Consider the following 25,818-nt stretch of genomic DNA (forward strand, 5'->3'; position numbering starts at 1 on the left):
GGAAACTGAACATTAACCTATTGACAACCGCGCGTCGAAAGGTTAACTTATTCAAAGCACTTGGAAAATTGCTAAGTTAAACTAAAGTATGCATGAGTGAATCATATATTGTTTATGAGGCAAAACAAGTGCCAAATTAAACTATAATATGCATGAGCAAGTCATATAACGTTTATAAAGCAAATCAAAAAGATTCAAAAAGATTCAAAAATAAGAGGGAATATATCCCCTTACCTTGGTAACCAAGAAACCGTAAGACAAGTGCGGGTACAGTGTCAAGGCGAAACCCTTCACATACTTAGCACATGCAGGGAATTGAAGCCAAGAATACCTTGGTAACCAAGAAACCGTAAGACAAGTGCGGGTACAGTGTCAAGGCAAACCCTTCACATACTTAGCACCTGCAGGGAATTGAAGCCAAGAATACCTTGGAAGTCAAGTAACTATAAGACGAGTGCGGGTACAGTGTCAAGGCGAAACCCTTCACATACTTAGCACTTGCAGGGAATTAAAATCAAGAAGGATCTTCTGGGCCATGCTTGTGGAAAGGGAAATAACATCCCCGCATAGCGGGAACGTTGAGAACTAGATTGTTTGAAGCTCCAAGATGGAATTGGTTGTTTAACATAATTAATCACTATGTCTAAAACTACCAAAACATCGTGGAGAATCTACACAAGTAAAACTCAACGCTCCTGACTTGCGAGGAGGTTACACACCTACCCGCATCATACCCAAAGATCAAGCAGAAAAGTCGGGAATTTCTGCACGTGACATTAGGAAAACCGCGGGAAGAATCCCCACGGAAAACCTTAAAACTAAAAACCCTTTTCAAAACCCTTTGCTTAAGTCCAAAAGTTCACCTCACTTATTAACAATTCATGAGAAGAACATTGGACTGGGGGACTTGAAGAGGTAGGTCCCAGCAGAGCCCAGTTGGACCCGCAAGACTCACCTTGAAGAGGGACGTCTGCGCAAAGACTAACTGGTTCCGCAGGACCCACCATGCTCAGAGAGATGAAGACCTTACGCGCATACGCCAGCTGTTCCCGCAGGAAAAGCCTCCCAATGGTGAAGTACCCCGCCTGTTCCCGCAGCTGCGGATACAAGCCATCAGCGGAGGCTACCCGCACTAATAGTAAGGCTACACGCACAAGGCACTAACTCTTAATAATTCAGTAATGTCACCTGAAGAAGGAATGAGCAAGGCGGGAATACTCCCGCCCAAATGAGCCAGTCCGTACGCTTCTGGAGGATCTTTTGTACTATACCTGCCAAGGTATGGACAAAATAGACAATATCTGACCAAAGCAGCCCATGAACCAATCACAGGGTGACAGCTCACTGACAACAGTACGACGAGCAGCACGCTCTAGCCGCTGCCTACTCACCAACCCTTGTCGTGGCACGTACATAGCCTGTAGTTGGTGGAAAAGGAATAGTACACAGCCGGCCATGTCACTATCAGCCGCTGCCTACCCACCAACCACCAGCATGGCACGTGCGTAGCCCACAGTTGGTAGAAAAGGAATATTATACAGCTGGCTGTACCTGCTTGGAAACCTACCTTCGGCTATAAATACTCCAACACTCTGGAATGGTATGAACACATCTTATACCATCACATATCTTATCTGCTCTAGCTATTTCTCTTAATATACACTTGTATTCACAGCAATCTAGTCTGATTCTCACGCCGGAGGGTGGTCACAAGGAGGTACCCCCCCTTCTCAGTGACGAGCTCACGGTGTCTGTTTTGCAGGTCATCAGAAGAATAACCATCTTTGCCGGACCTAACCCTCGTGGGAAACATCTACTTGACCCTAAGATTATCCGTAATCTGCCGGGGTCACTTAGTGTTTCTTCAGAGGTAAACAAGATAAATGGTTAGAGCTAATACGTAAGCTCAAATATATTGAATTCAATTGATTTAGTTATTGTGTGATTCATAAGTTGGCAAACAGATGTGATATGCACACGCCACACGTGATCAATATTGGTTATAGAGTGAGGGCCGTGAGTTTTCTACACCTTAGTTGGGCCGGAGAGATTATTATTGGGCTAATCATCACAAAAAGGAAGTCGGTGACGCACAAGAATAAAAACCGACAAGGGATTTTGGAATTTAGAGAAATTGGTTCGTGTGACGGCTGATGGTTTTGGATTTTGAATGATCAACAATTCCATTAAGCATTAATAAAGATTAAAAGAGCGCAGTCGGTAAACGTGTTTATCAAATTAATTGTTCGGTTTATTTTCGGTTCCTTGTTTTCTCTCAATTTTCTTGTCATGTTTTTGTTTCCTACATTTTTAAGCTAAGCTTTTTATCAATAAGATAGAAACGAGTCTTGACATGTAATTATAACCGGATTAAAGGCCAAGACAGGGTGGGCACATGCTCACCTTGCAACCCAAAGTGTTACCGTATTATTATTATTATTGGTCACGGGTTCGAACGCCACCCTGATTTTTAGTTTTATTATTATTATTATTATTATTATTATTATTATTATTATTATTATTCCAACCTAGGATTGCTGTCCGAAGAGACATGAACCTAGGTTAATGTGTTTTGGGCCTTTTAGTTAAAACACACCATAAACTTATCTTTTACTTTCACATCTCCTGGTTAATTACTTCTTCACCAAACAAGTTTTACAATGCAAGTGCCAAAGATTAAATTAAATATTATATAGGAAGCATTGTATTTCTTTTAAATCTTAAACCATGTTTATTTGTTATTTATATTTTACTACGTAAATAAAAAATATACTAAAAACACTCTACATTCTATGATTTGAACTTTTCTTTTAACTTCATTGGATTATTGCTTTGTGTATATATTAGACCGATTAGTATACAAAGTTTGTTATTATACGTTAGTGAATTAGTATGAAGAATGATCGTGGGATTAAAAACGCAAAGCCACTGCCCAAGACCTAAACTTTTATCACTTTTTTTTTTAATCTCATGAAATCTTTAATTTTTATAACTTGATTTCAATACAGATTTTATTGCTAATACGAATTTAATTGCTATTGCTAATAAGAATTTAATTGCTAATTGCTAATTGCTAATTGCTATTTCTAATACAAATTTAATTCCCAATTTACATTTGTATTGGTGATTTAGTCGTTTAGTAAATTGGTGATGCAAAAAACAAGGCATGCATATTTTTTTTAGAACGACGACTTTCTTGTATTTAGGCTACCGCATTCTCTAAATTTGGAGAGTCCCGATGCCCCACTCTGGCCAGACTATGTTTTCTCAACCGGGCCCATGCTGGCTTTAGAGTTTGGCTTGGGCGTTCCCCCGGGAAACCATACCGCCGACTGCCACTTGACAGCCGTTGTGCCACCACAAGAGCATAACTCTCTGGCGTAACACACGGTGGGACGAAAACCCGGGTGAGCTCAAGGTTCAAACTAACAACCTTTGTACAAGACCTAGCTCAAATCTTTCATTGCCAATATTTACCCAAATATGACACAAGTGGAATTCAAACTTGAGTCTCTATTGGAGAATCCAAGTCTCCTACCACTAGACCTCAAGTGGGATTCGAACAAGGTATAAATAATTATTCTTATTTACTGTAGCCAGTTTTAATTTCTTAATTGTGTGGTTGATTGATTTTAATTGTAACATGCAATCTTTAATCTGTTTATCATCCTTAGGTTAATTGGTTCGTCTAATTAACTTGAGCAATTTCATAACGTGTGAAAATTAATAATTTTAAGGACTATTGGTTTTTATTGGTCCCAAGTATTTCATTTTTGCCGGCGCTGGTCCAAACTATCACTTTAACTGCCAACGGTCCCAACTTTCACACATGTGTCTGCCACCAGTCCACGACTAACCGAGTACTAACTCCGTTATGTTTTAGCTGACGTGTCCATCTTACGTGTTAAAAAACCTTGACGTGGCTGCCTGCGTGTATATTAATAACAAAAAACCCTTCTCCTCCTGTATATTAATAACAAAAAACCCTAAACCCAAATCGATATCTCCAATCGATCGACGATCAAGAACAACCCCAAATTAAAACCCTAATTCAATCATTGAATCGATCGAACAGGTTACAAAATCTGTTGTGGGGCATTTGAATCATCATCTCAACATTTAACAAACACCATTCGAACCACTCTGAAGAACCTTTTGCAGCTTATCTTTCTCCAAGCGTGTCTTGAAACTAAACAACACTTCAAACTGAGACCCAAATATCCTCTGCTGTTTCAACCAAAAGAACTTATTACGCAGCTCATTCCTCTTGGCTTCCATCACCAACATCTGCTTATTAATCTTCATATGAAACTGCTCTCGTGCTTTCTTATGCACGTGAGGCGACTTCAACACGGTGAATAAGGACCGTCGTGAAGGTAATCCGATTGTACGCGTGGTAGGTGGAAGCTCAGGGTGAAGACTTTTGCTGTTTGGATCGAAGGATTTTATCATTATTTGGATTTTGGTGTAGTCGGATTTGGATCGTTTGGTTTCGTGACGGAGGATGGCGTTGCCGGAAACGGATTTGAAGAATAGGTTTCTGAAAGGTGACGTCATGGCGGTTTACAGCGGTGGAAATGGGTAACCCTAATTTGGGAGTGTGTGTGGATGGATGGATGGATTCCGGCGTACAAGTTACAGAACTATAAGGAAAATTAAAAACGAGCCCTTAAACTTCTTAAGAGTTTCATAATTAGGTTACAAAATCGCCATGTCAAGGTTTTTTAACACGTAGGATGGACACGTCAGCTAAAACATAACGGAGTTAGTACTCGGTTAGTCGTGGACTGGTGGCAGACACATGTGTGAAAGTTGGGACCGTTGGCAGTTAAAGTGTTAGTTGGGACCAGCGCCGCCGGCAAAAATGAAATACTTGGGACCAATAAAAACCAATAGTCCTAATTTTAAAGATTAAAATCTGATTTGTAAACGTTTTTTTTGTAAACAACAGTTTTTATAAATAATTGGTTTATTGGTTGATAGCTTGTTGCCTCAAAGCTAGGGGGTCTAAGTGTCTTTTTGTGTCAAAACCATGTTTGCGTCAGAGTTGGATGATTATTGGTGTTGTCTAATGACATCATGACCGAATAACCGTGGGAATCGAAAAGCCTAACTTGGGTATATGAATCCTTTTAGCACTTTATCATCTGCACCATTGCACTTAGTTTTCATGCTCCTTAACGATCCTTGCTTATCTGATTCAAGCAAACCCAAAATTCGTTCTTTATTTCCTTTTGTGTTCTATTGTATTTTCGTCATTTTAGTTATTTATTTTTAACATCTTTATTATTTACAAGTTAGTTTAAAAAAATTCATCAATTTATTATCGGTACCGTTGCTTTACTATATCATTATCAGTATAATTGTCGTTGTGAGAGATTTCTGTGGTGAGTCCATTTAAAACCGAATCTGATAATTGTTTTGTCTAAATTTATATAAACATTTTCTCCCATCACTATCCTTTTAAAGCAAAGCCAAGTCTCAATGTCTCAAACCCATAAAATTCTTGTTATTCGTGTTGAAAAAATTCACACTTTTCTATTGGTGCTACGAATTTTGAATTTGATGCTTTTATTAGATAATATATTATTGGAGTTTAAGTATATTACATTATTATCATAGTTAGAAGATAGTATTTGAGTAGGGTTTTTTTTTATTTACACCCAAAATTCTATCCAAGTTCATGCGTTTGTATTCAAGCTTGGTCCTCATGTTGAAATTCTACCGCCTCCAACTCTTTTGGTGAACACATTGTTAAACTTGTTACGATGTTACTTTTAAACATCTTATATCCACCAACCCTAAGCTTAAGACCGGAGTACATACACACTATGCAACGACCCATGTATGGATACTTCCCTAAAAGAAGCATCGTTATCTAGATACTCAAGATAATTAAGATGATGAAGAGGTAGGTCCCAGCAGAGCCTAGTTGGTCCCGCAAGACTCACCTTGAACAGGGACGTCGGCGCAAAGACCATCTGCTCCCGCAGGACCCACCATGCTCATAGAACCTTACGCGCAGTACGCAAGCTATACACGCAGGGAAAGCCTCCCAATGGTGAAGTACCCCGCCTGTTCCCGCAGTTGCGGATACAAGCCATCAGGGAAGGCTACCCGCAGACAGCAGGGCTACACGCACAAGACAATAGATACTTCAGTAGTCACATGAAGGAATGAGCAAGGCAGGAACAATCCCGCCTAAATGAGCCAGTCTGTATGATTCTGAAAGATCTTTTGTACTATACCTACCAAGGTATGGATAGGACAGACGATCTGACCAGAACAACCCATGAGCCAATCACAGGGTGACAGCTCACCGACAACAGTGCGAGGAGGAGCACCCTCTAGTACTGTTTGTCACTATTAGCCGCTGCCTACTCACCAACCCTTACTGTGGGACATGCGCAGCCTACAGTTGGTGGAATAGTGTTACTATTGGCCGTAACCTTTTCACCAACCAGCATGGCCTGCGTACAATCCACAGTAGGTGGGACGTGCATAATCTACAGTTGGTGGAATAGTGCAGCCGACTTTGTCACTGTTGGCCGTAACCTACCCACCAACCAGTATGGCCTGTGCATAGTCCACTGTTGGTAGAACAGGAATACTATTCAGCCGGCTGTACCTGCTTGGAAACTTACCTTCGGCTATAAATACTCCAACATCTTGGAATGGTAAGATCATCTGCTACCCAGTTATCTAGCAATCTCTTAATATACACTTATATTCAGAGCAATCTAGTCTGATTCTCACGCCGGAGGGTGGTCACAAGGAGGAACCCCCCCTTCTCAGTGACGAGCTTACGGTGTTTGTTTTGCAGGTCTCCTGAAGAACAGCCTTCTCAGTTAGACCTCATCCGTGGGAAACATTACTTAACCCCTAGATTATCTATAATCTGTCCAGATTATCTATAATCTTTCCAGGGTTCACTTAGTGTTTCTTCATTGGCGCCATCCGTGCATAAAAGCTAGAACTATTTTAGTTTTTTCACAATTTCTGAAGAAATGGTTAACGTTACTCCGGTTCAAAGGCCAGTAACCGACCAAGAAACCCCGGTAACAACCCCAGCAACTGGGGGGAACACCGGCGGTTATACAATCCTTACGAACACTACCCCGACTACCCAAGCCGGGGCAAGTGGAGTAAATATTCCATTGGGGTTCTCCGATACCCAACTGGAAAAACGAACGAAGGTTCCTCGCCAAACACTAGATCGAGTGAAAGCGTGGGCCGAAGCACGGCAAAGAGAATTCCAAGCCGAATTGGATGAACGCTTGCGTTCAGTTCAACAGGCTGACGAATTCGCCAGTACTCGCCAACACCTCAATATGAGCAGTGACTGCGAGTACTCAGACGACGAGTTGGAGTCCGACACCGACGCGAACCCTCGCCATAAGGCGAAAGGGAAGCGTAAGGAAACGGACGTCCAACCAAAAAGGAATTTTGGGGAAGCCTTTAAACCAATCGTGGAGAGAAACCCGCGTGACTTTTCCAAAACCTTTAGACCAACTGCTACAAATGCAGGGAAGTCAAAGTTCGCAAGGGACATTGCGGAAGCAATCGCCCCGAGAAGTGCCAAACAAATGTCCAACATTGGCACTTATGATGGTCTATCCGACCCAGACGACCATTTGAACAGGTTCATTGCGGGGGCTACCGTCAGCAACTGGACGGAACCCACGTGGTGCTACATGTTCCAGATGACTCTGGTCGGAGCGGCCAGGGCATGGTTCGATCGTTTACCGATCCACCACATATATGACTGGGCGGACTTTCAGAACAAGTTCAGCCAGCATTTCAGCCAACAGAGGAAGTACACTGAAGAGCAGTGGACGATCCTTAACTGCGTGAGAGAGGAGGATGAATCTCTACTAGACTTCATCACTCGCTTCAACTCCAAAAAGCTTAGTCTCGGCAACATAAGTGAAGATCTGGTTCGCGCCGCCTTCATCCAAGGCGCCGAATACCCAGAACTTATCCGCACATTGACGGGTAAGGATGGCATGCCATCAACTTGGGATGCCATCATGACGGCGGCAAAGCGCTTTGCCGAGACGGAAAAGCAACTGGGAAGGGATCTTCCCCAGAGTACACACCTCTACACGCAGAGGACCAGAGAGAACAATGTCCGGATCGCCCGGCAGAACAAAAAGAGGAGGCTAGGTATTTGGCAGTCAAGGGTAAACTTTGACACCTCATCCAGCTCTCGCCCTCTTGTTGGCGGAAGGGACAACACACACCCTTCAAACCGAAAACACCGGTGGACGCCACTCACGAAGAGCGTCACGGAGATATTTGCCACGGAAAAATTGCCATGGCCTAAAGCCCCATTGATCCGGCAGAAACCTAATGCGGATCAAAGCAAATCCTGTGATTTCCACGGGACAAAGGGTCATGGTACTGAAGAGTGCACATCCTTGAAGGATATTATTGAGACATTTGTCAATGATGGAAGGCTTGCACATCTTGTGGCATCGATCAGGAAGGGAGGAAGGAATGACAACCGGTACAGAGGTAACGGACGAAAGCCCGTCGATATCAGCATCAACATGGTTCATGGCAAGGTCAGAGGAAGAAAAAGACGGGTGGCAGAACCATGCGCGTGGAAGGAAGCTGAGGTGCGCTTCCCGCGAGTGCCAGGAGGCCCCAGCAAAGAAGGCCCCATCGTCATCAGAAGCCAGCTGGGGCACTACATCACCTCACGCACTCTTGCTGACAACGGCGCTTCGTCGACAGTGATGTACAGACAGTTCTTTGATAAGCTGGATGATGAAGACAAAGAACGCTTGGAAACGGTCTACGCTTCAATGGAAGGGTTTGACGGAAGTACAGAAACACCCCTGGGTATCCTATCTTTCCCCGTTACTCTTACTGATGGGAATCATTCACGCACAGAAGACGTGGATTTTGTCGTGATGAAAAAGCCACATCATACGTACGACATCCTATTCGGAAGAGACGGGATGGCAAGATTCAACGCCGTGGTATCTTCAGTCCATGGCATGATGGGATGGCCAACAGCTGAGGGTGTAGCAATGATCTCTGGCATTCCCCAGGTATGCATTGCATCTGTTTCATCTAAACCCAAACCGAAAAAGGCTAAACCAACCATCACTGAACCAGAAAAATGGGCCTTCAATGGCAAATACCCCGACCAGGCCGTTACCATTGGACCAACAATCGTTGATCCCACCCGCACTTTACTCAAACGCTTACTGCAGAAAAACGCTGACATCTTTGCGTGGGCACCAGCTGACATGACTGGTGTACCCCGAGGTAAGGCGGGGCATAAGCTCAAGTGCGATCCAGCTGTTACACCAGTCGTACAAAAGCGCAGAGTAATGGGGCCTGAACAAACTAACGCGTGTAGAACCCAAGTCAAGGAACTCCTTGACGCAGGCATCGTACGCGTTAGTAGATATCAAACATGGGTTGCAAATCCCGTAATGGTACCGAAGAATGACAAACAATGGCGCATGTGCATAGATTTCAAAGATTTGAACAAAGCATGCCCCAAAGATTGTTATCCGTTACCAGAAATTGATCTCAAAGTGGATTCGTTGGCACCATTTCGCCTTAAATGCTTCTTGGATGCGTATAAGGGGTACCACCAAATCCACATGGCCATTGATGACCAGGACAAAACCGCATTTCGGACGCCCGATGGTACATTTTGTTATAAAATGATGCCATTCGGACTTAAGAATGCAGGGTCCACGTACCAACGACTAATGGACAAAGAGTTTCATGCCCAAATCGGGAGAAACTTGGAAGTCTATATGGATGATTTGGTCATCAAAAGCCTCGAGCCAGAGGTGATGTTGAAAGACATTGAAGAAACTTTCAACACGCTCCGAAAGATAAACATGAAGCTCAACCCGAGCAAGTGTTCATTTGGGATGGAAGAAGGGAAGTTCTTGGGAGTCATTGTTACTAAAGATGGCTTTAGAGCGAACCCTGAAAAGGTCGAAGCCATTGTTAAAATGGAATCACCTACCACCATCAAACAGGCTCAGACACTGAATGGACGACTAGTCGCACTTAATCGCTTCTTGGCAAACCATGCAGATAAGTCGTTTCCTTTCGTGTCAACATTGAGAAACTGCTTGAAGAAAACGCACTTCCGCTGGACACCAGAAGCGGAAGCAGCTTTTCAGGAGATTCGGTCACGCCTGATCGAACTCCCAACACTTACAGCACCACAAGCGGGAGAGGAGTTAATCCTATACCTTTCCGCAACAGATAGAGCAACCGGGGCAGTCCTGCTAGTAGAACGAAAGGGCATCCAGATGCCAATCTATTATGTTAGCCGTGTACTAACAGACGTAGAAACCCGGTACTCTACCCTCGAAAAATTAGTCTTAGCACTTATACATGCTTCACGCAGGTTAAGACGATATTTCCAGGGTCACCCAATCACCATTCTCACCAACTTCAAACTCTCAAACGTTCTAGGCAAACCCGAATTATCGGGACGTCTAGCCAAATGGGCAATTGAATTGGGAGAATATGCAATTAAGTACAAGCCAAGACCAGCCATAAAAGGCCAGGTCCTGGCCGATTTTATGCAGAAGTCCCCGCTTCGCGGGAGAAAGAGTGCCAGGAGGAGGCTCAACCCTCCCCAGCACAGGACGTCAATGATGTCTGGCGACTCTACACCGATGGAGCATCCTGTAACGAGGGTTCAGGCGCAGGGTTAAAATTAACCAACCCAGCAGGCCAAGAATATACTTACGCTATTCGGTTGGATTTTCCAAGTACGAATAATGAAGCCGAATATGAAGCATTCTTGGCCGGTTTGAGAATTGCGCGTAGGATGGGAGTGAAAAACTTGGAAGCCCACGTGGATTGCATGCTGGTGGCCAACCAAATAAATGGGACGTACACGGCTGTGAACGACACCATGGCCCTGTACCTCGCCCAGGCAAAAACCCTTATGCGTGATTTTAGTGATTGTAAAGTCATACACGTCAAGCGCAGCGAAAACAAATCTGCGGATGCGTTAAGCAAGCTTGCATCACTAGCCTTCACCCACTTGGGAAAGGACATCCGCATTGAACTCCTCGAAGCACCATCAGTCCCGCACAAGGAAATTTGTGTCGTCCAAACCAGTACAGAAACGTGGATGACACCAATAATAAATTACCTTGCAGCAGGAATACTACCAGAGTCAAAAACACAGGCAAGAAAACTACGCTGTAAAGCACTGAATTATCAACTCGTCAATGACGTCCTTTACAGACGTAACTTTCTTGGCCCACTCTTGAGATGCGTGGACAACCAAGATGCCGACTACCTCTTAAGGGAAGTACACGAAGGCATCTGTGGGGTACACGCAGGTCCCTGCGCTGTTGTAGCCAAGTTAAACAACGCGGGATACTTTTGGCCGGGGATGCATACGGATGCACTTGCATACATCAGAAAATGCAGGTCTTGCCAGCTTTACGCACCTAACACGCATCGCCCAAAAAACGAACTGGTTCCAGTCACTTCTTCGTGGCCATTTCAGAAGTGGGCCATCGATGTGACAGGCCCATTTCCTATAGCAGCAGGAAATGTTCAGTTCCTAGTGGTAGCCATCGACTACTTCACCAAGTGGATAGAAGCAAAACCTTTAGCCCAAACAACCGCAAAGCATATCAAAAAATTTATTTGGGAATTTATAATTTGTCGTTTTGGACTTCCACAGAATTTGGTGAGCGATAACGGCACCAACTTTGCTGACAAGAAGCTACAACAGTGGCTAAAAGAACTTCAAATCACCCACACCTTTACCTCAGTGGCACACCCGCAAGGTAATGGTGAGGTGGAAAGAGCAAACAAAAGCATCGTTGATGGCATAAAGAAAAGACTCTCGGAGCACAGATCCGGCTGGGTGGACGAGCTTCCGCACGTCCTTTGGGCAAACAGAACGCTGAAGAAGGCCAGTACGGGAGAAACCCCGTTCAGCCTCACTTATGGCACTGAAGCCATGGTCCCGGTCGAAATTGGTCTACCCTCACCAAGGGTCTTGAGTCAGCCAGAAGACAATGATGCGGAAAGACGGTTGGATCTTATGCTAACCGAGGAACGCAGAGACTTAGCCGCAGTGCGTGAAGAGAACTACAAACGACAAATGCAAAAGTACTACAACACGCGGGTAAAACTCTGCAACTTCAAGGAAGGAGACTACATACTGCGTAACAACGAGGCTTCAAACCAAGAGCGCTCAGGAAAGCTGGCCCCGATCTGGGAAGGGCCATACATTATCAAAGAAGTCCTGGGAAAAGGCGCATACCGGCTTGAAAGGCTCGATGGCACTCCTATCCCAAGAACATGGAATGGAGCTCAATTACGCAGATGTTATATGTAGATCAATTCCAAACTTGTAAAGAAAAGGCTTAGAGCCACTTCTAATGGAAATGATTCTCCTTACACAATGTGTTGATAGCCTTGCCTTTAACTTATGAACTTCCCATGTGCCGGTATTCACCGCACCAATGCGTGAAGAAGTAAGTAGTTGCGTGTGGAAGGCGGCAAAACCCGCATAAACAACGCTAAAAATGTTAAAAAGTTCTAAGGAAAACCTACACGCAGGTCAGATGTAAGTTAAGTTTAGCCATCCTTGTAAGTGCAAGTGACGGTCTTACCCGCACAATCACAAACAAGGAAGCAAAACTTCAACCTATCATCTACCACGTTCAAGGGTTAACTTATTCTGAACACTTAGAAAATTTCAAGGAAAAGATAAGGAAAACTTCCGCGCAGGATAAAAGTAAGTTTAGCCATCCTACTAAGTGCAAGTGACGGTCTTACCCGCACAATCATGAAAGAGGAAGAAAAAATAAACTTATAATTTACCATGTCAAAAAGTTAACTTATCTAAGTACTAAAGAAATTGCCAAGTGTAAACATGCGTTAAATAAAGAAAAGGACAAACACATTCTTTATTTCAACTTGAATATTACAAACATTGCTGGGTATATACCCGCATACAAAAGAAGTAAGAGCAAATATCTACACTAGTGGTGGAAAGAGATCTTTTGGATCATGCTTCAGGACCACTTCCACTTGGACCCGCACCATCAGCAGAGCAGGACGGTTCAAGGAAAGCTCTAAGGACAGCAAGCCCATCATCAGCAGCAGCAATTTCATTTACCTTCTCCACCACCGGATGCGGGAAGGCAGCATAATGGTTCACTGCTTGGTTATAAATAGTTTCGGTATCCGCATTATACAGAGGGAAGTTGGAAGGCGGAACGCCTTTCTCAGCAAACCCTAGACCAAGCAGGAAGCCGGTCCGTTCCCCATCCTCATGAGAAGCGTCGAGGGCTGCGGTCATAGCATCATCGTAAGAGGTCTCTGAAAAGACCCGACGCACAACCTACAAAGAAAACACAAGTATTAGAACCTTTTCTTACAAAAGAAAAGCGTGAAGATAAAACTAAACATACCTGAGGCAACGCTTCTCGAAGAAGCCATTGGAGGGCAGCTTGAGCTTCGTTATGGGCGCGTTCGGCTTCGCTCTTGTTAAGGTTGGCAAGTAAAACTTCCTTTGCGGCAGCCTCTTCGACGCCCTTAAGCTTCCGCTCGGTGTGGTCAAGCACCCCCCTCTGGTCCAGGATTTCCTGGAGTTTCTTGGCATCTTCCATTGCCAAGGCATCATGAGCGCGTTGGAGAGCCTCTAATTTGGCCTTGAGCTCCTCATTCTCCACACGCAAAGGCTCAGCAACGGCTTCAGCCTTGGCAGCCCTCTCGGTTGCGTTTCGAGCAGTCTCCCTGGCCAGCCGAAGCTGTTCATTCACAGCTTGGGCAGCCTTGGAGCGGGCCTCGAGTCGCGCCTGAACTTCAACCTCGAGGGCCTTGAAGGCCTTCTCCTTGTCGGCGGCAGCTGCCGCCAGCTGTTGGTTCTCCTCCCGAAGAGCACGCGCCTCAGATACGTCCTTGGCGCGAGCTGCTTTCAACTTGTCGTTTTCACGACAAAGCAGCTCGACGCGCGGCTGCATCCGGGCTTGGAGAACCCGAAGCTCATTGGTTAGCCTACCCTCCTGGTAGCTAGCCATGGCCTCCCCCAACGCACCATGAGGAGCAGCGTGGCGAGCCCAGTCCACGCACTCCACAGGGGTACGAAGGGTTGTTCCTCGGCGTATGTTCCATCGCGGAACATACACTTCATTGGAATCCGACACTGCAAAAGAAACAAAGGCAGTAAGGAAAAGATGATAAAAAACAAGGGAAAAAGAAAGGAACCCCACGCACCTGTAGGGTCAATGACAGGCCGATAGCCGCCAAACCCATCACCTGAACCTAAAGGAAATCCATCCAACAGGTCAGGCAGACGGGAAGGTGGCAAAGATCGACGGGAAGCCCTGCGCGTACCTGATGGTCCGGCCATCGGTGCCGGTGGCGCGGGCATGGTGGCAGCCGCCGTGGTCGCCGTTGTGGTTGCCGCCGTGGTCGCCGCCTCGTAGTCAGCAGCAGCAGTAACCGCCGGCTCTGTGAAGGATGCTGTAAAAATCGCACTCACGGCCGGCGGTGACGTCATCTCAGCTGGAACAGTCTGCTCAGGAGCAACTGAACCAGCGGAAGCAGGCGCGGTCACCTGGGTCGACGCCTCAGGTAGGCTGACCAAGCCTACCGTCATTGGCGGAAGGGTACTCCTCTGCGCTTCACCCCGGAATGCGTCAACATCCACGCCTGCACAAAGAAGAAAGTGTTAGATAAATTTATAGTGATAAATCTACAAAGAAACTATGATTGTACTTACGGGTTTTCTTGACCCTGAACATACGGACGGGCGGGGAGGAACCCGATGGAGCCGGCCTCTTGGTACCAATCACCGTCGTCGTCACTGGATCTCCGGAGGTAACAGTCGTAGCCTCCGGAGCAGTGGTCTCCTCACCACCGGGGTTCCCCGCCACCTCTTCATTATCTGACTCGGAGTCAGATAAAATCACCGGATCAGCTGTGGAGGCCTTCTCCTTCCCTTTCCCGCCGGCAACCCTCTTCTTCCGCACCAACGGAGGAGCATCTGAGGATTCCTCAGAAGACAGGTCGTTAATTCCAGCAGCGGGTACAGCATTGAGGGATTGAGGAAAGAATATCGCCTTACCTGGCCGCCGGTGGCTCAGGATCTCGTGGCCCAGCGGATAGACCTCCACAAACCGATCCGCCGTTTGCTCCAGGATGGGCAACTCGCCCTCGTCCAGAGCACAAGTACCCATCCGCGCGGGACCGTCGGTTTCCCGCGGGTACAGAAGCGACTCCAAATCATTTCCCTCTGAAAGAAAAGAAACAGTTAGAAGACAACCTCGTATCAAAAAGAAAGACAAGACATACCATAGGGAATAGAGTTCAAACCATATTCCAGAAGGATGGGAACCTGAGACGCATTCTTCCACACCCGGCTCATCCCTAACATGACCATCCCGGACTCCGCAAACCGGTAAACCGGAGATTGGACCCGGGATATCTTCGAAAACCATTCCGCCTCCTGGTAATTGGGGGCGTAAAGGCTCGGTATCGCTTGGCCATTTTTAAACTTCATGGCAAGGGGGACGGCGCGGGCAGAAATGTAGAAGAATTCCTGCTTCCACGCGCGAAGACTGCGCTCGGTGTCGCAAATCTTCAGACCCTTAATACGGGTCGTCAGGGTGTACCACCCCTGGATGCACCTCCACGTATAGAAGGTCATCAGGCGGTCCACATGGGGCTCGATGCCCAAAATCCGGCACACCCACTCAAAATGGCGAATCTTGGCGATCGCCATGGGGTGCAGCTCGGTCAAATGAACACCGTGCCTCTCAAGGACACGGTAAACAAATTTTGTCAATGGGAATCTAAGATTCCCATAGACAAAAAATGCAGCATAAACCCCGATCTTGCCTCTGGGGGCATCGTACACGGTCTGGTGGGATTCAGGAAACTCAGGCTCGAGGGGATCGAGCATGAACTTCCTGACAACATACCGGTACTGATCGCCGGGCAGAGCACACTGGCACTCGCCAGCAGTACTCCTGTCATCGGCCACAGCTTCAGCATCACGTGAAGACATCTTGCAGAGGAAGAAGAAAACGATTTCGAGAGAATGCTCGACTAAATAAAGGAGTATTCGCCGGAAATCGCCTTAAAGATAAAGAGAAGAGTGAAAAGTGTGAATTGCAAATAACCCTCTCCCCCTTTATATAGTAATCGCAATTAATGCGGTGAATTTAATGCGGAGGAGAGAGAAATCGAAGGTGCAATGAAACTATGACACGTGGCAAAAAGCAAGCTGGCAACAGCTGTTGACAGGACGCGTGCCAGTAATTTCGCGGCCACGCGCCCGAAAAATCGTGCCCACGCGCCTGAAAAAGCGACTGGAATGACCATGTTCTGTCACGTCACCATAACTTCCTGCACGTCCTGACACAGTCAGAAGAAACCGTCGCACGACGTTTCAGATGTCTGGACTGTTCTTATCCTTACCAACCTTTCGAATTTCAAAATTCAAAATTCAAAAAGATTCAAAAGTAAGCGGGAAAATACCCCTTACCTTGGCAACCAAGTAACCATAAGACGGATGCGGGTACAGTGTTCAGGCAAAACCCTTCACATACCTAGCACCCGCAGGGAATTGAAGCCAAGAAAACCCCGGCAACAAAGTAACTATAAGGCGGGTGCGGGTACAGTGTTAGGGCAAAACCCTTCACATACCTAGCACCCGCAGGGAATTGACACCAGGGGTACCTTGAAAGTAAAGTAACTGTAAGACGAGCGGGGGTACAGTGTTAAGGCAAAACCCTTCACATACCTAGCGCTCCGCAGGGAATTGAAACCAAGAAGGATCTTTTGGGCAATGCTTGTGGAAACGGAAATAACATCCCCGCATAGCGGGAACGTCGAGAAATACATTGTTTTGAGGCTCCAGGATGGAATTGGTGGTTTAAACATAATTGATCACTATGTTCAAAACCACTAAAACCTCAAGGAGAATCCACACAAGTGAGACTCAACGCTCCTGACTTGCGAGAAGGTTACATACCTACCCACATCATACCCAAAGATCAAGCAAAAAAAATCGGGAATTTTTGCAAGTGACATTAGGAAATCCGCGGGAAGAATCCCCACGGAGAACCTTAAAACTAAAAACCTTTTCAAAACCCCTTGCTTAAAGTCCAAAAGTTCACCTCACTTTATTGAACATTCGTGAGAAGAACATTGGACTGGGGGGACTTGAAGAGGTAGGTCCCAGCAGAGCCTAGTTGGTCCCGCAAGACTCACCTTGAACAGGGACGTCGGCGCAAAGACCATCTGCTCCCGCAGGACCCACCATGCTCATAGAACCTTACGCGCAGTACGCAAGCTATACACGCAGGGAAAGCCTCCCAATGGTGAAGTACCCCGCCTGTTCCCGCAGTTGCGGATACAAGCCATCAGGGAAGGCTACCCGCAGACAGCAGGGCTACACGCACAAGACAATAGATACTTCAGTAGTCACATGAAGGAATGAGCAAGGCAGGAACAATCCCGCCTAAATGAGCCAGTCTGTATGATTCTGAAAGATCTTTTGTACTATACCTACCAAGGTATGGATAGGACAGACGATCTGACCAGAACAACCCATGAGCCAATCACAGGGTGACAGCTCACCGACAACAGTGCGAGGAGGAGCACCCTCTAGTACTGTTTGTCACTATTAGCCGCTGCCTACTCACCAACCCTTACTGTGGGACATGCGCAGCCTACAGTTGGTGGAATAGTGTTACTATTGGCCGTAACCTTTTCACCAACCAGCATGGCCTGCGTACAATCCACAGTAGGTGGGACGTGCATAATCTACAGTTGGTGGAATAGTGCAGCCGACTTTGTCACTGTTGGCCGTAACCTACCCACCAACCAGTATGGCCTGTGCATAGTCCACTGTTGGTAGAACAGGAATACTATTCAGCCGGCTGTACCTGCTTGGAAACCTACCTTCGGCTATAAATACTCCAACATCTTGGAATGGTAAGATCATCTGCTACCCAGTTATCTAGCAATCTCTTAATATACACTTATATTCAGAGCAATCTAGTCTGATTCTCACGCCGGAGGGTGGTCACAAGGAGGAACCCCCCCTTCTCAGTGACGAGCTTACGGTGTTTGTTTTGCAGGTCTCCTGAAGAACAGCCTTCTCAGTTAGACCTCATCCGTGGGAAACATTACTTAACCCCTAGATTATCTATAATCTGTCCAGATTATCTATAATCTTTCCAGGGTTCACTTAGTGTTTCTTCAGATGAGTTTCATAAGAAAATGAATGTCTAAACAAAGATAAATTCACGATATCGGCCGATAATGATGTTGTCTCAATAAATGCATCTATATCAAAAATGAAGCGATCAAGCTCTGATCACATCAAAGGAGATAACGACTGCATACCCGTTGTAGAATCCAAAGGCGTTGTTGAAAGGATCCGGTTAAAATTTGATGAAATGAAGCTTTTAAAAAAACTGGAAATGAAAAGCGATATGAAGATGTTTGAGACGGTTAGTCAATGATTGGGTTTTAATCCAACAAATAGACAACTTATCGATAAGGTGCGGAAATGGAAGAAAAAGTTCGTGGATACCAATGAAGGAAATATTGATGTCCATTTTAACACTCTTATAATGCCGGTGTATACAAACTTTCTCTATAAGTATAGGGATAGGGAGGTTGGGGTGATGAAGACCAAAACAAAAATGAAGTGAAGCTGCGGATAAATATATAGATGATCTTGACTATCTTAAGGATTCCATTATTTTTCATGAGTTTCACACTTTTGTATCCAAGTTCTAGTTCCCCATGATTAAATTATATCCATTTTTGTTTCACATCCTCCAACTCTTTCGGAGACAAGCGCATTATTAAACTTCTTCGATGTTGCTTTTTGATATCTTATATATATCAACTCCAAGCTTAACCCCAGAGTACATAAGCGCTATGCGACTATCCATATATGGATACTTATCCCTAAAAGCTACATCATTATCAATGTCCTCAAGAAGGTCAAGATCATCTTCATATTCATCTGCATCTTCACTTCATTTTTGTTTTCAGCTTCATCACTCCAAAATGCCGACACTTATTGAGAAAGTCTGTAGACACCACTGACTGTCATAATGGATAACAATATTTTTTCACTCGTATTCACAAACTTTTGCTTCAACTTTCGCACCTTATCGATAAGTTGCCTTTTGTTGGATTAAAACCCAAACAATGGCTAACCGTCTCAAACAACATCTTCATAGCGCTTTTGTTTTTTTCCCCTTGTTTTTTCAGCACCTCTAAAAGTGTCATTTCATCAACTTTTGACCAGATTCTTTCAATAGAGCCTTTGGATTCTTCAACGGGTATGTAGTCGCCATATTATTTGATCTAACCAGAACTTGTTCGCTTCTTACTTTTTGATGCAGATGTTTTGTCGATACAACGTCATTAGAAGCCGATATTGTGAAGGCATTATGGTTTAGCCATTTGTTTTCTTATGAAGCTCATCTTAACTATATTGAGGTTTAGGCCGATATTGTGAAGACTTTATTGTTGTTTTGCCATATTTTTGCTTTTGAAGCTCATCTTGACTATCTTGAGATTTTTGATCGGTCAAGACAACATCATTGAATATCGATATCGCGAAGGCTTTATTGTTTAGCCGTTTTTTTCTTATGAAACTCTAACTATCTTGAGGATCTTGATAATGATGCCACTTTTAGGGATAAGTAAACATATATGGATCGTTGCATAGAGCGTATGTACTCCGGTGTTAAAATTAAGGTTGGTGTCCCGAAACCCGACCCGACCCGACCAAGATCCCATTTCGTCCCAAACCCAAACTGATTTGAAACCCATTCCGACCCGAACCAAAGTAACTCTTTTTTTAATCTTCCTATCCGATCAGAAACACTTTCCGACCATAACCCGAACCCGCTCGACTCAACCCCTTTGCCGGTCCTAGAGGAAGGGGATAAGAAAAGAAGAATTCCAAGTCTATTCCATTTCTACTTCAAATTTCAATTCCAATTTATTTTAATAAATTCTGCGAACTGATCACCCCCTTTGAATGGTAACTGAAAATAAGAAACCGTACCTCCACATAACATCGTGTCATGTTTAGCTTCATGCCCGACTCATTTGTATAATCTGTAGCATCTCGCTAACATAATATGATATTCTTTGGTCGGTAAAAGTTATTCAATCACGAACACAAATTTCTCATCACTCATCACATTGAATTTGATGATCGATTTTATTAATACACACATATATATCGCTAAAACACCATGGCAATATTAGTCCAATCACATAATGTTGTTTTTTAATCAAATAGTTTTTTTGGATTTTCTTGGTGTTGAGGTCGATGCAAAAATAAATATTATTCAAAACTCAACTGAATTATGGATTTAAGAAATATATGTTCTAACAATTATCATAAACTCATAATGTCACTTCTTAACGTGAAATTTGGGTATTTGATAGGTTAGAAAGTTATCAAATGTGATTCTATTCTCCATAGAGGCAAATCACCAAAATGAGAAATTAGATGTCGTAGAACTAATTTTAAACTTTAGTTTCGTGACTAATCGAGTATTCTTCCTTAATTGGCCCCTCTCTTTCACAAGTATTATTAGATGATGATTTGTATCTAGTTGTAAACATTTTATTCATCTATGTCCTTGTATGTAAAGGGTGTGTGCATATATTGTTTGCTATCTTCAAATTGAGGATCATTGAGTTTTCATTTATAAGATAGTATCCGCCTAACTATTGGTTCAACTTTCTCCAAACCTTTCTCCTTTAACTTTCTCTAAACCTTTTTTCCTTCTTGCTCATTCTTCACCTTCCCCTACATTTTTCTTTTTTCCTTCCATTCTTCTTACCACTATAAAAAAGATTGGTATCTGAGACTGAAAATTTAGTTTATGATACTCCTCAATTAGTATCTAATGGTTATCGAGGACCGATTTGTAAGTCCCTATCCATGGCATCCTCATTAACTGAATCTTTGCCATTAAATGGCCACATACTTGCTATCAACCTATCCTCTAAAAATTACCCATATTGGAAAATCCAAATGCTATCTCTTCATCATGCTCTCTTTTCTACCTCTGATCTTAAGACTTACAAAATTGTGTCCAAGGATAACAAATGAAGTTAGGGCATGCAACATGAAATCAAATCCCGTCATCGAAATAACACTTGGACATTAGGTCCCCGTCCACCAAATTGCAACGTCATGGGCTCTAAGTGGCTTTATCGCATTTAATTCCTTTCAAATGGCACTATTGAGCGTCGTAAAGGTTGACTTGTCGCTCAAGGTTTTAGCCAAATTACGGGACTCGATTATTCTCTCACATTTATTCATGTCGTCAATGCCGCAACAGTTCATATTGTCTTATATTTGGCTGTCATAACTCAATGGAAACATCATCGGTTAGATGTTAATGATGCCTTCCTTCATGGCCATCTAACCGGATGTGTCTTTATAGAACAACCCCCGACTTTATCAACCCTTAGTACCCAAAACATGTGTGTAAGTTGAAGAAAGCCCTTTATAGACTCAAGCAGGCTCCCGGGGCTTGGTTTCATCGCCTTGACGCATTCCTTGTCCATACAAGGTTTGTGTGTAGCCGTGTAGACACAACTGTTTATATTTTAAGAAAGACACATGTATCATGTACCTTCTTGTATATGTTGATGACCTAATCCTGAATGGAAACCAACCTAACGCCCTTTCCACATTTATCTGCCCACACAATGGATTTGCCATAAAGGATTGGGGGAACTCAACTTCTTTCTTGGTCTTGAGGTCACTTACACCTCCGACGGTCTCTTTTCAGATCAATCAAAATATACTAGTAATATTCTAACTTGTGCAAAGATGTTGGATGCCAAACCGACACCAACACCCTTGTGCACAAATGTATCGTTTGTTTCTGCAGCAGACTTGTATCCTGACACAAATCACTATCGGTCCATTGTCCGAGCTTTTTAATATCTAACAATCACACGACCCGACATCTCATATGTTGTTAATCAAGTCAGTCAGTTCTTGCATGCACCAATTGTCGATCACTATCAGGAAGTCAAACACATTCTTTACCTCAAAGGCAAGTTAGCATTTGGTATCCACCACGCCTATCCTACGTTGACTGGCCTTCTAGGTTACTATGATGCTGACTGGTTCGATGACTTGAGCTCGATAGTCCACTTATGAATATTCCATTTTCTTGGGTGGGAATCTAATCTCTTGGAGTGTAAAGAAACAAACCATTGTTGCTCGCTCAAGTTGTGTATATGAGTATCGGGCCATGACGAATAATGCTGCTAAAATTACAAGGATAACCCACTTGTTACATGAGCTTCATGCTCTTGTGTGACAATCGTAGTTCCTTTTTCTCATGCAAAATCCCATCTCTCACAAACGGGCTAAGCACATTGATTTTGATTACCACCTCATACGTGAGGTTGTCACCTCTGGAAAGCTGATCACAAAGCTTTAAGTGGCCGACGTATTCACGGAGTCTTCCAAGTCAATTTTCACACTTCCGACAGTTGTTTCGCATTGGCCCGCCACCGTCTCGCTTGAAGGGGGATATTAGATGATGGTTCATGTTCTTGTACGTAGTTGTAAACATTTATAATTCATTTACGTCCTTGTATGTAAAGTATGCGTGTATATATTGTTTGCTATCCTCACATTGAGGATCATTGAGTTTTCATTCATAAGAACTAGCAACACTCACACCAATGAAGCTTCTGGCGTTTTCTTTTCCGATGGAATACGTGGCTAACACTTGTATAAGAAAAGTCTCAAATTTATTTATGTCTTAAGTCACATTTGGTCATTCGTATACCTTTTATTGATGAAATCACCTTTAGGTTAAGCTTAACCGTATACTGTCCTAAGAGTGGGTCCATTATGATTTTCTCTCATTAACTTATGTATTTAACATCATAGTAGGAAAGACTTCAACTTTTTATAATTTATTGTAGTGAGGTTTTTGGGATGTTACAAAACCATCCTAAAACAATTAAAAATAGTCTTGACCATTTAAGCCTGCTTTTCTGAAAAGCCTCTTGCCTATGTGACAAGTCCAACTATTACACCTAAAATGCGCTTTGAATCATTTTATCCGATTTTCTATTCCTATACCTCATGCCTATTATTCTAGAAAAAGCTGAAGTCATTCCCCATATGTGGGGATTCACTAAGGAATGGTATGGAAATTGATTAGCGATGAATTGCATTCTATTTTATAAAAGACTGTTTTTATAGCCAAAGAATTACAATCACATTGTGAGAAAGTGATAAAGAGAGAACTATAGATTAGTGTTGCAACAAACTATTATCTATTAGCATTTATTATTACATGTAAACCTAATCAAATTAAGAGAAGTATGGAACATTATAATATCACGACCTTTTCATTATTTACTAAAAAAATTGAACGATTATGATTCCTTAGTTAAAAAAGTTAAAAACAAAAAAAGAAGAAGAAGAAGAAGAAAAGAAAAGAAAAAAAAAAGCACAGGGTCCCTATCAACAATCCATTATCTACTTTTGTCACCTTAACTCAATTTTATTTCATTAACTTAAGCTTGCATAAAGGCAATAATAGTGGTACAATTAGTAAATTATGTGGCTAGTTTGGCCACTTATGTTGATCAAAACTCAAAAGAAAGGCATAGACATGCCTAGATTCGGCACACAACCTTTGGTTGTGACATCCTCCAAGTTCCACAAGTCTTCCCACAAAATAAAATCCTCATTTAAAGTGGATTCTACCTCATGTTGTGGATTATTAATCATTAATGGACACAACATACTTTGTATATCCATAGGAACCATGTCTTGGTGTCTCCAAACTACCTTGTTATCACTTTCCTCTAGCATTAACAATAACCTTTTCATGTCCTCTTGGTCCTTTTCTAGCTGAAGTCGCTTTTGTTGTTCTTGTTGAAACATTTGTCGCTTTAGTAGACACGCTTTTAGCTTTATCGCATCCTCAGAAGACGTTTTCCCTTTATTCTTAAAATGGGTTCTCCAATAATTTTTTATCTCGTTATCAGTTCGTCCAGGTAAGCTTCTTGCAATTGTCGACCACCTACAAACATATAAAGCATATTTAACAAAACGCAAGACATCCCTTTGTTAAGTTTTAATAAAACGAAAACACGAAAGACGAACCTGTTTCCCCATCTGGCATGTAGCTCTAGAATAATTCGTTCCTCATGAGGCGTAATTCTACCTCTCTTTAGGTCTGGCCTGAGGTAGTTCACCCATCTCAACCTACAACTTTTTGCATTCCGCTTGAGTCCTAAACACAATGAAACTAGTTAACATCCATAGTAAAAGTTAAACCACATATCACAATATGCATTTTTGTATAGTTGTACACCATGCTTCATTATGTAAAATTAACATGTAGTAGTTTTTATCCTAAAAAGATATTGCTAGCGCATACCGGTAAGGCTCGAGACAGAATTCCATCGCCCTTCGCCATGTAACTTGACATGTTCAACAAGCAATCGATCTTCTTCAGCAGTCCATGGACCTTTCCTCCAAAACCCTAATTGATCTTCCATTTATGGACCTTCTCTCCAAAACCCTAATACTATTTTTAGAATTTCTACCTTTGTGACTCTAAATATCTTACATTAATGACATATTTATACCACCAAAACTCCTTGTATTATTTCTGATCATCTTCAAACTCATAGGGGTCTACATCAAGACCATCCTGCCTTCCATTACAACTTCAAATTTACCAAATTCTCCTTCACCTCGAAGTATCTATAAGGGTCATGTACTTTATGGCTCTCTAAAAGATATAAACAAGGAGGGTATTTTAGGGAATGATAATTGCTGACATGTTCAAGTAATCTAGAGGTAATCCAATTAAGATAACATATAATGTTATAAAAATGAGACCATAAAGTGTTATCCAACAAAAGTGGTTTATTAAAAAAATTGATTGAAGCCAATGAAGTTTAGACGCATGTTTTGTTGCTTCCTTTGTAAGGTGATAAATCTTGGGTAATCACTGTCATATCGAGTTAAATTAATTAAAATGATTCTAATTTAAGTAATGGATTTGATTAAAATATTACTTTGCTAATTAGTTAATTAATTTCAAGGACCACGAACTTCACACGTCACCAGATGAAGATGGTATTTCCTAACACGTATTGCACTTTAGTTTGATGTTTGGGGTCCACACGGTATATAGAAACTCTTTTTTTTTCTAGTTCATGAATATGGAGCAAATTTGCACACGGTTGATTTTGTTTAGTGAACATATAATTAACTTACGATACTCTCATAGTATTAGGTTAGAAACTCAAGAGAGTACAAAAATTACTAAACTCAAGTGCACAAATAAAACAATTAGTTTATCAATTCACATCTCTTTAACAGATGTCCACACATTCTATCATGGGTTGACTGAACACAGAGATGAAAAATGGTATGTAAAAAATGAGTGATGTGGTAAGGTGGTTCAATTCCGGTTGTCTGAGCTATGTTTCTAATGGCTTTGAGAATATGTATGACTAGGGTTGTCATAGCACAATAACTAATCATGTCATTTTTTACAAATACGATGAACCTGCAGTTTAGTAACATGTTAACAAGTTAAGACCCGTTAACGAACCTATTTAAAGATAGAATGAATTATACATGTGTAATGAAACCAAAAGTATCAAAATAAGCATAAAAGTAATAATTAATACATAATACATAACATATTTGAAACAAATAATCACAAATTTGTAACATAGTTGAAACCAAAAACAATATAAGCAAATCATAGCATCCATACAAAAAGTATAAGA

General features: G+C 42.9%; 1 protein-coding gene and 1 pseudogene across 1 annotated transcript; both read right to left on the bottom strand.

Moving 5' to 3' along the window:
• Positions 1-4,119: 4,119 nt before the first annotated feature.
• On the bottom strand, positions 4,120-4,557 carry LOC143549487 (small ribosomal subunit protein uS10m pseudogene; annotated as a pseudogene).
• Positions 4,558-23,490: 18,933 nt separating this feature from the next.
• Positions 23,491-24,597, bottom strand: LOC143549480 (MYB-like transcription factor EOBI). Its single transcript, XM_077040381.1, has 3 exons — positions 24,450-24,597; positions 24,173-24,302; positions 23,491-24,089 (listed from the first exon to the last, which is right to left on the bottom strand). The coding sequence occupies exons 1-3, from the start codon at positions 24,568-24,570 to the stop codon at positions 23,657-23,659; spliced, it is 684 nt and encodes a 227-aa protein (XP_076896496.1). The 5' UTR covers positions 24,571-24,597; the 3' UTR covers positions 23,491-23,656.
• Between the last annotated feature and the right edge of the window lie 1,221 nt (positions 24,598-25,818).

The sequence above is a fragment of the Bidens hawaiensis genome, unplaced genomic scaffold (genome assembly GCF_021521415.1).
Source record: "Bidens hawaiensis isolate Kalapana, Puna unplaced genomic scaffold, B.hawaiensis_p1.1 tig00015610_1, whole genome shotgun sequence".
NCBI classification, from domain to species: domain Eukaryota; kingdom Viridiplantae; phylum Streptophyta; class Magnoliopsida; order Asterales; family Asteraceae; genus Bidens; species Bidens hawaiensis.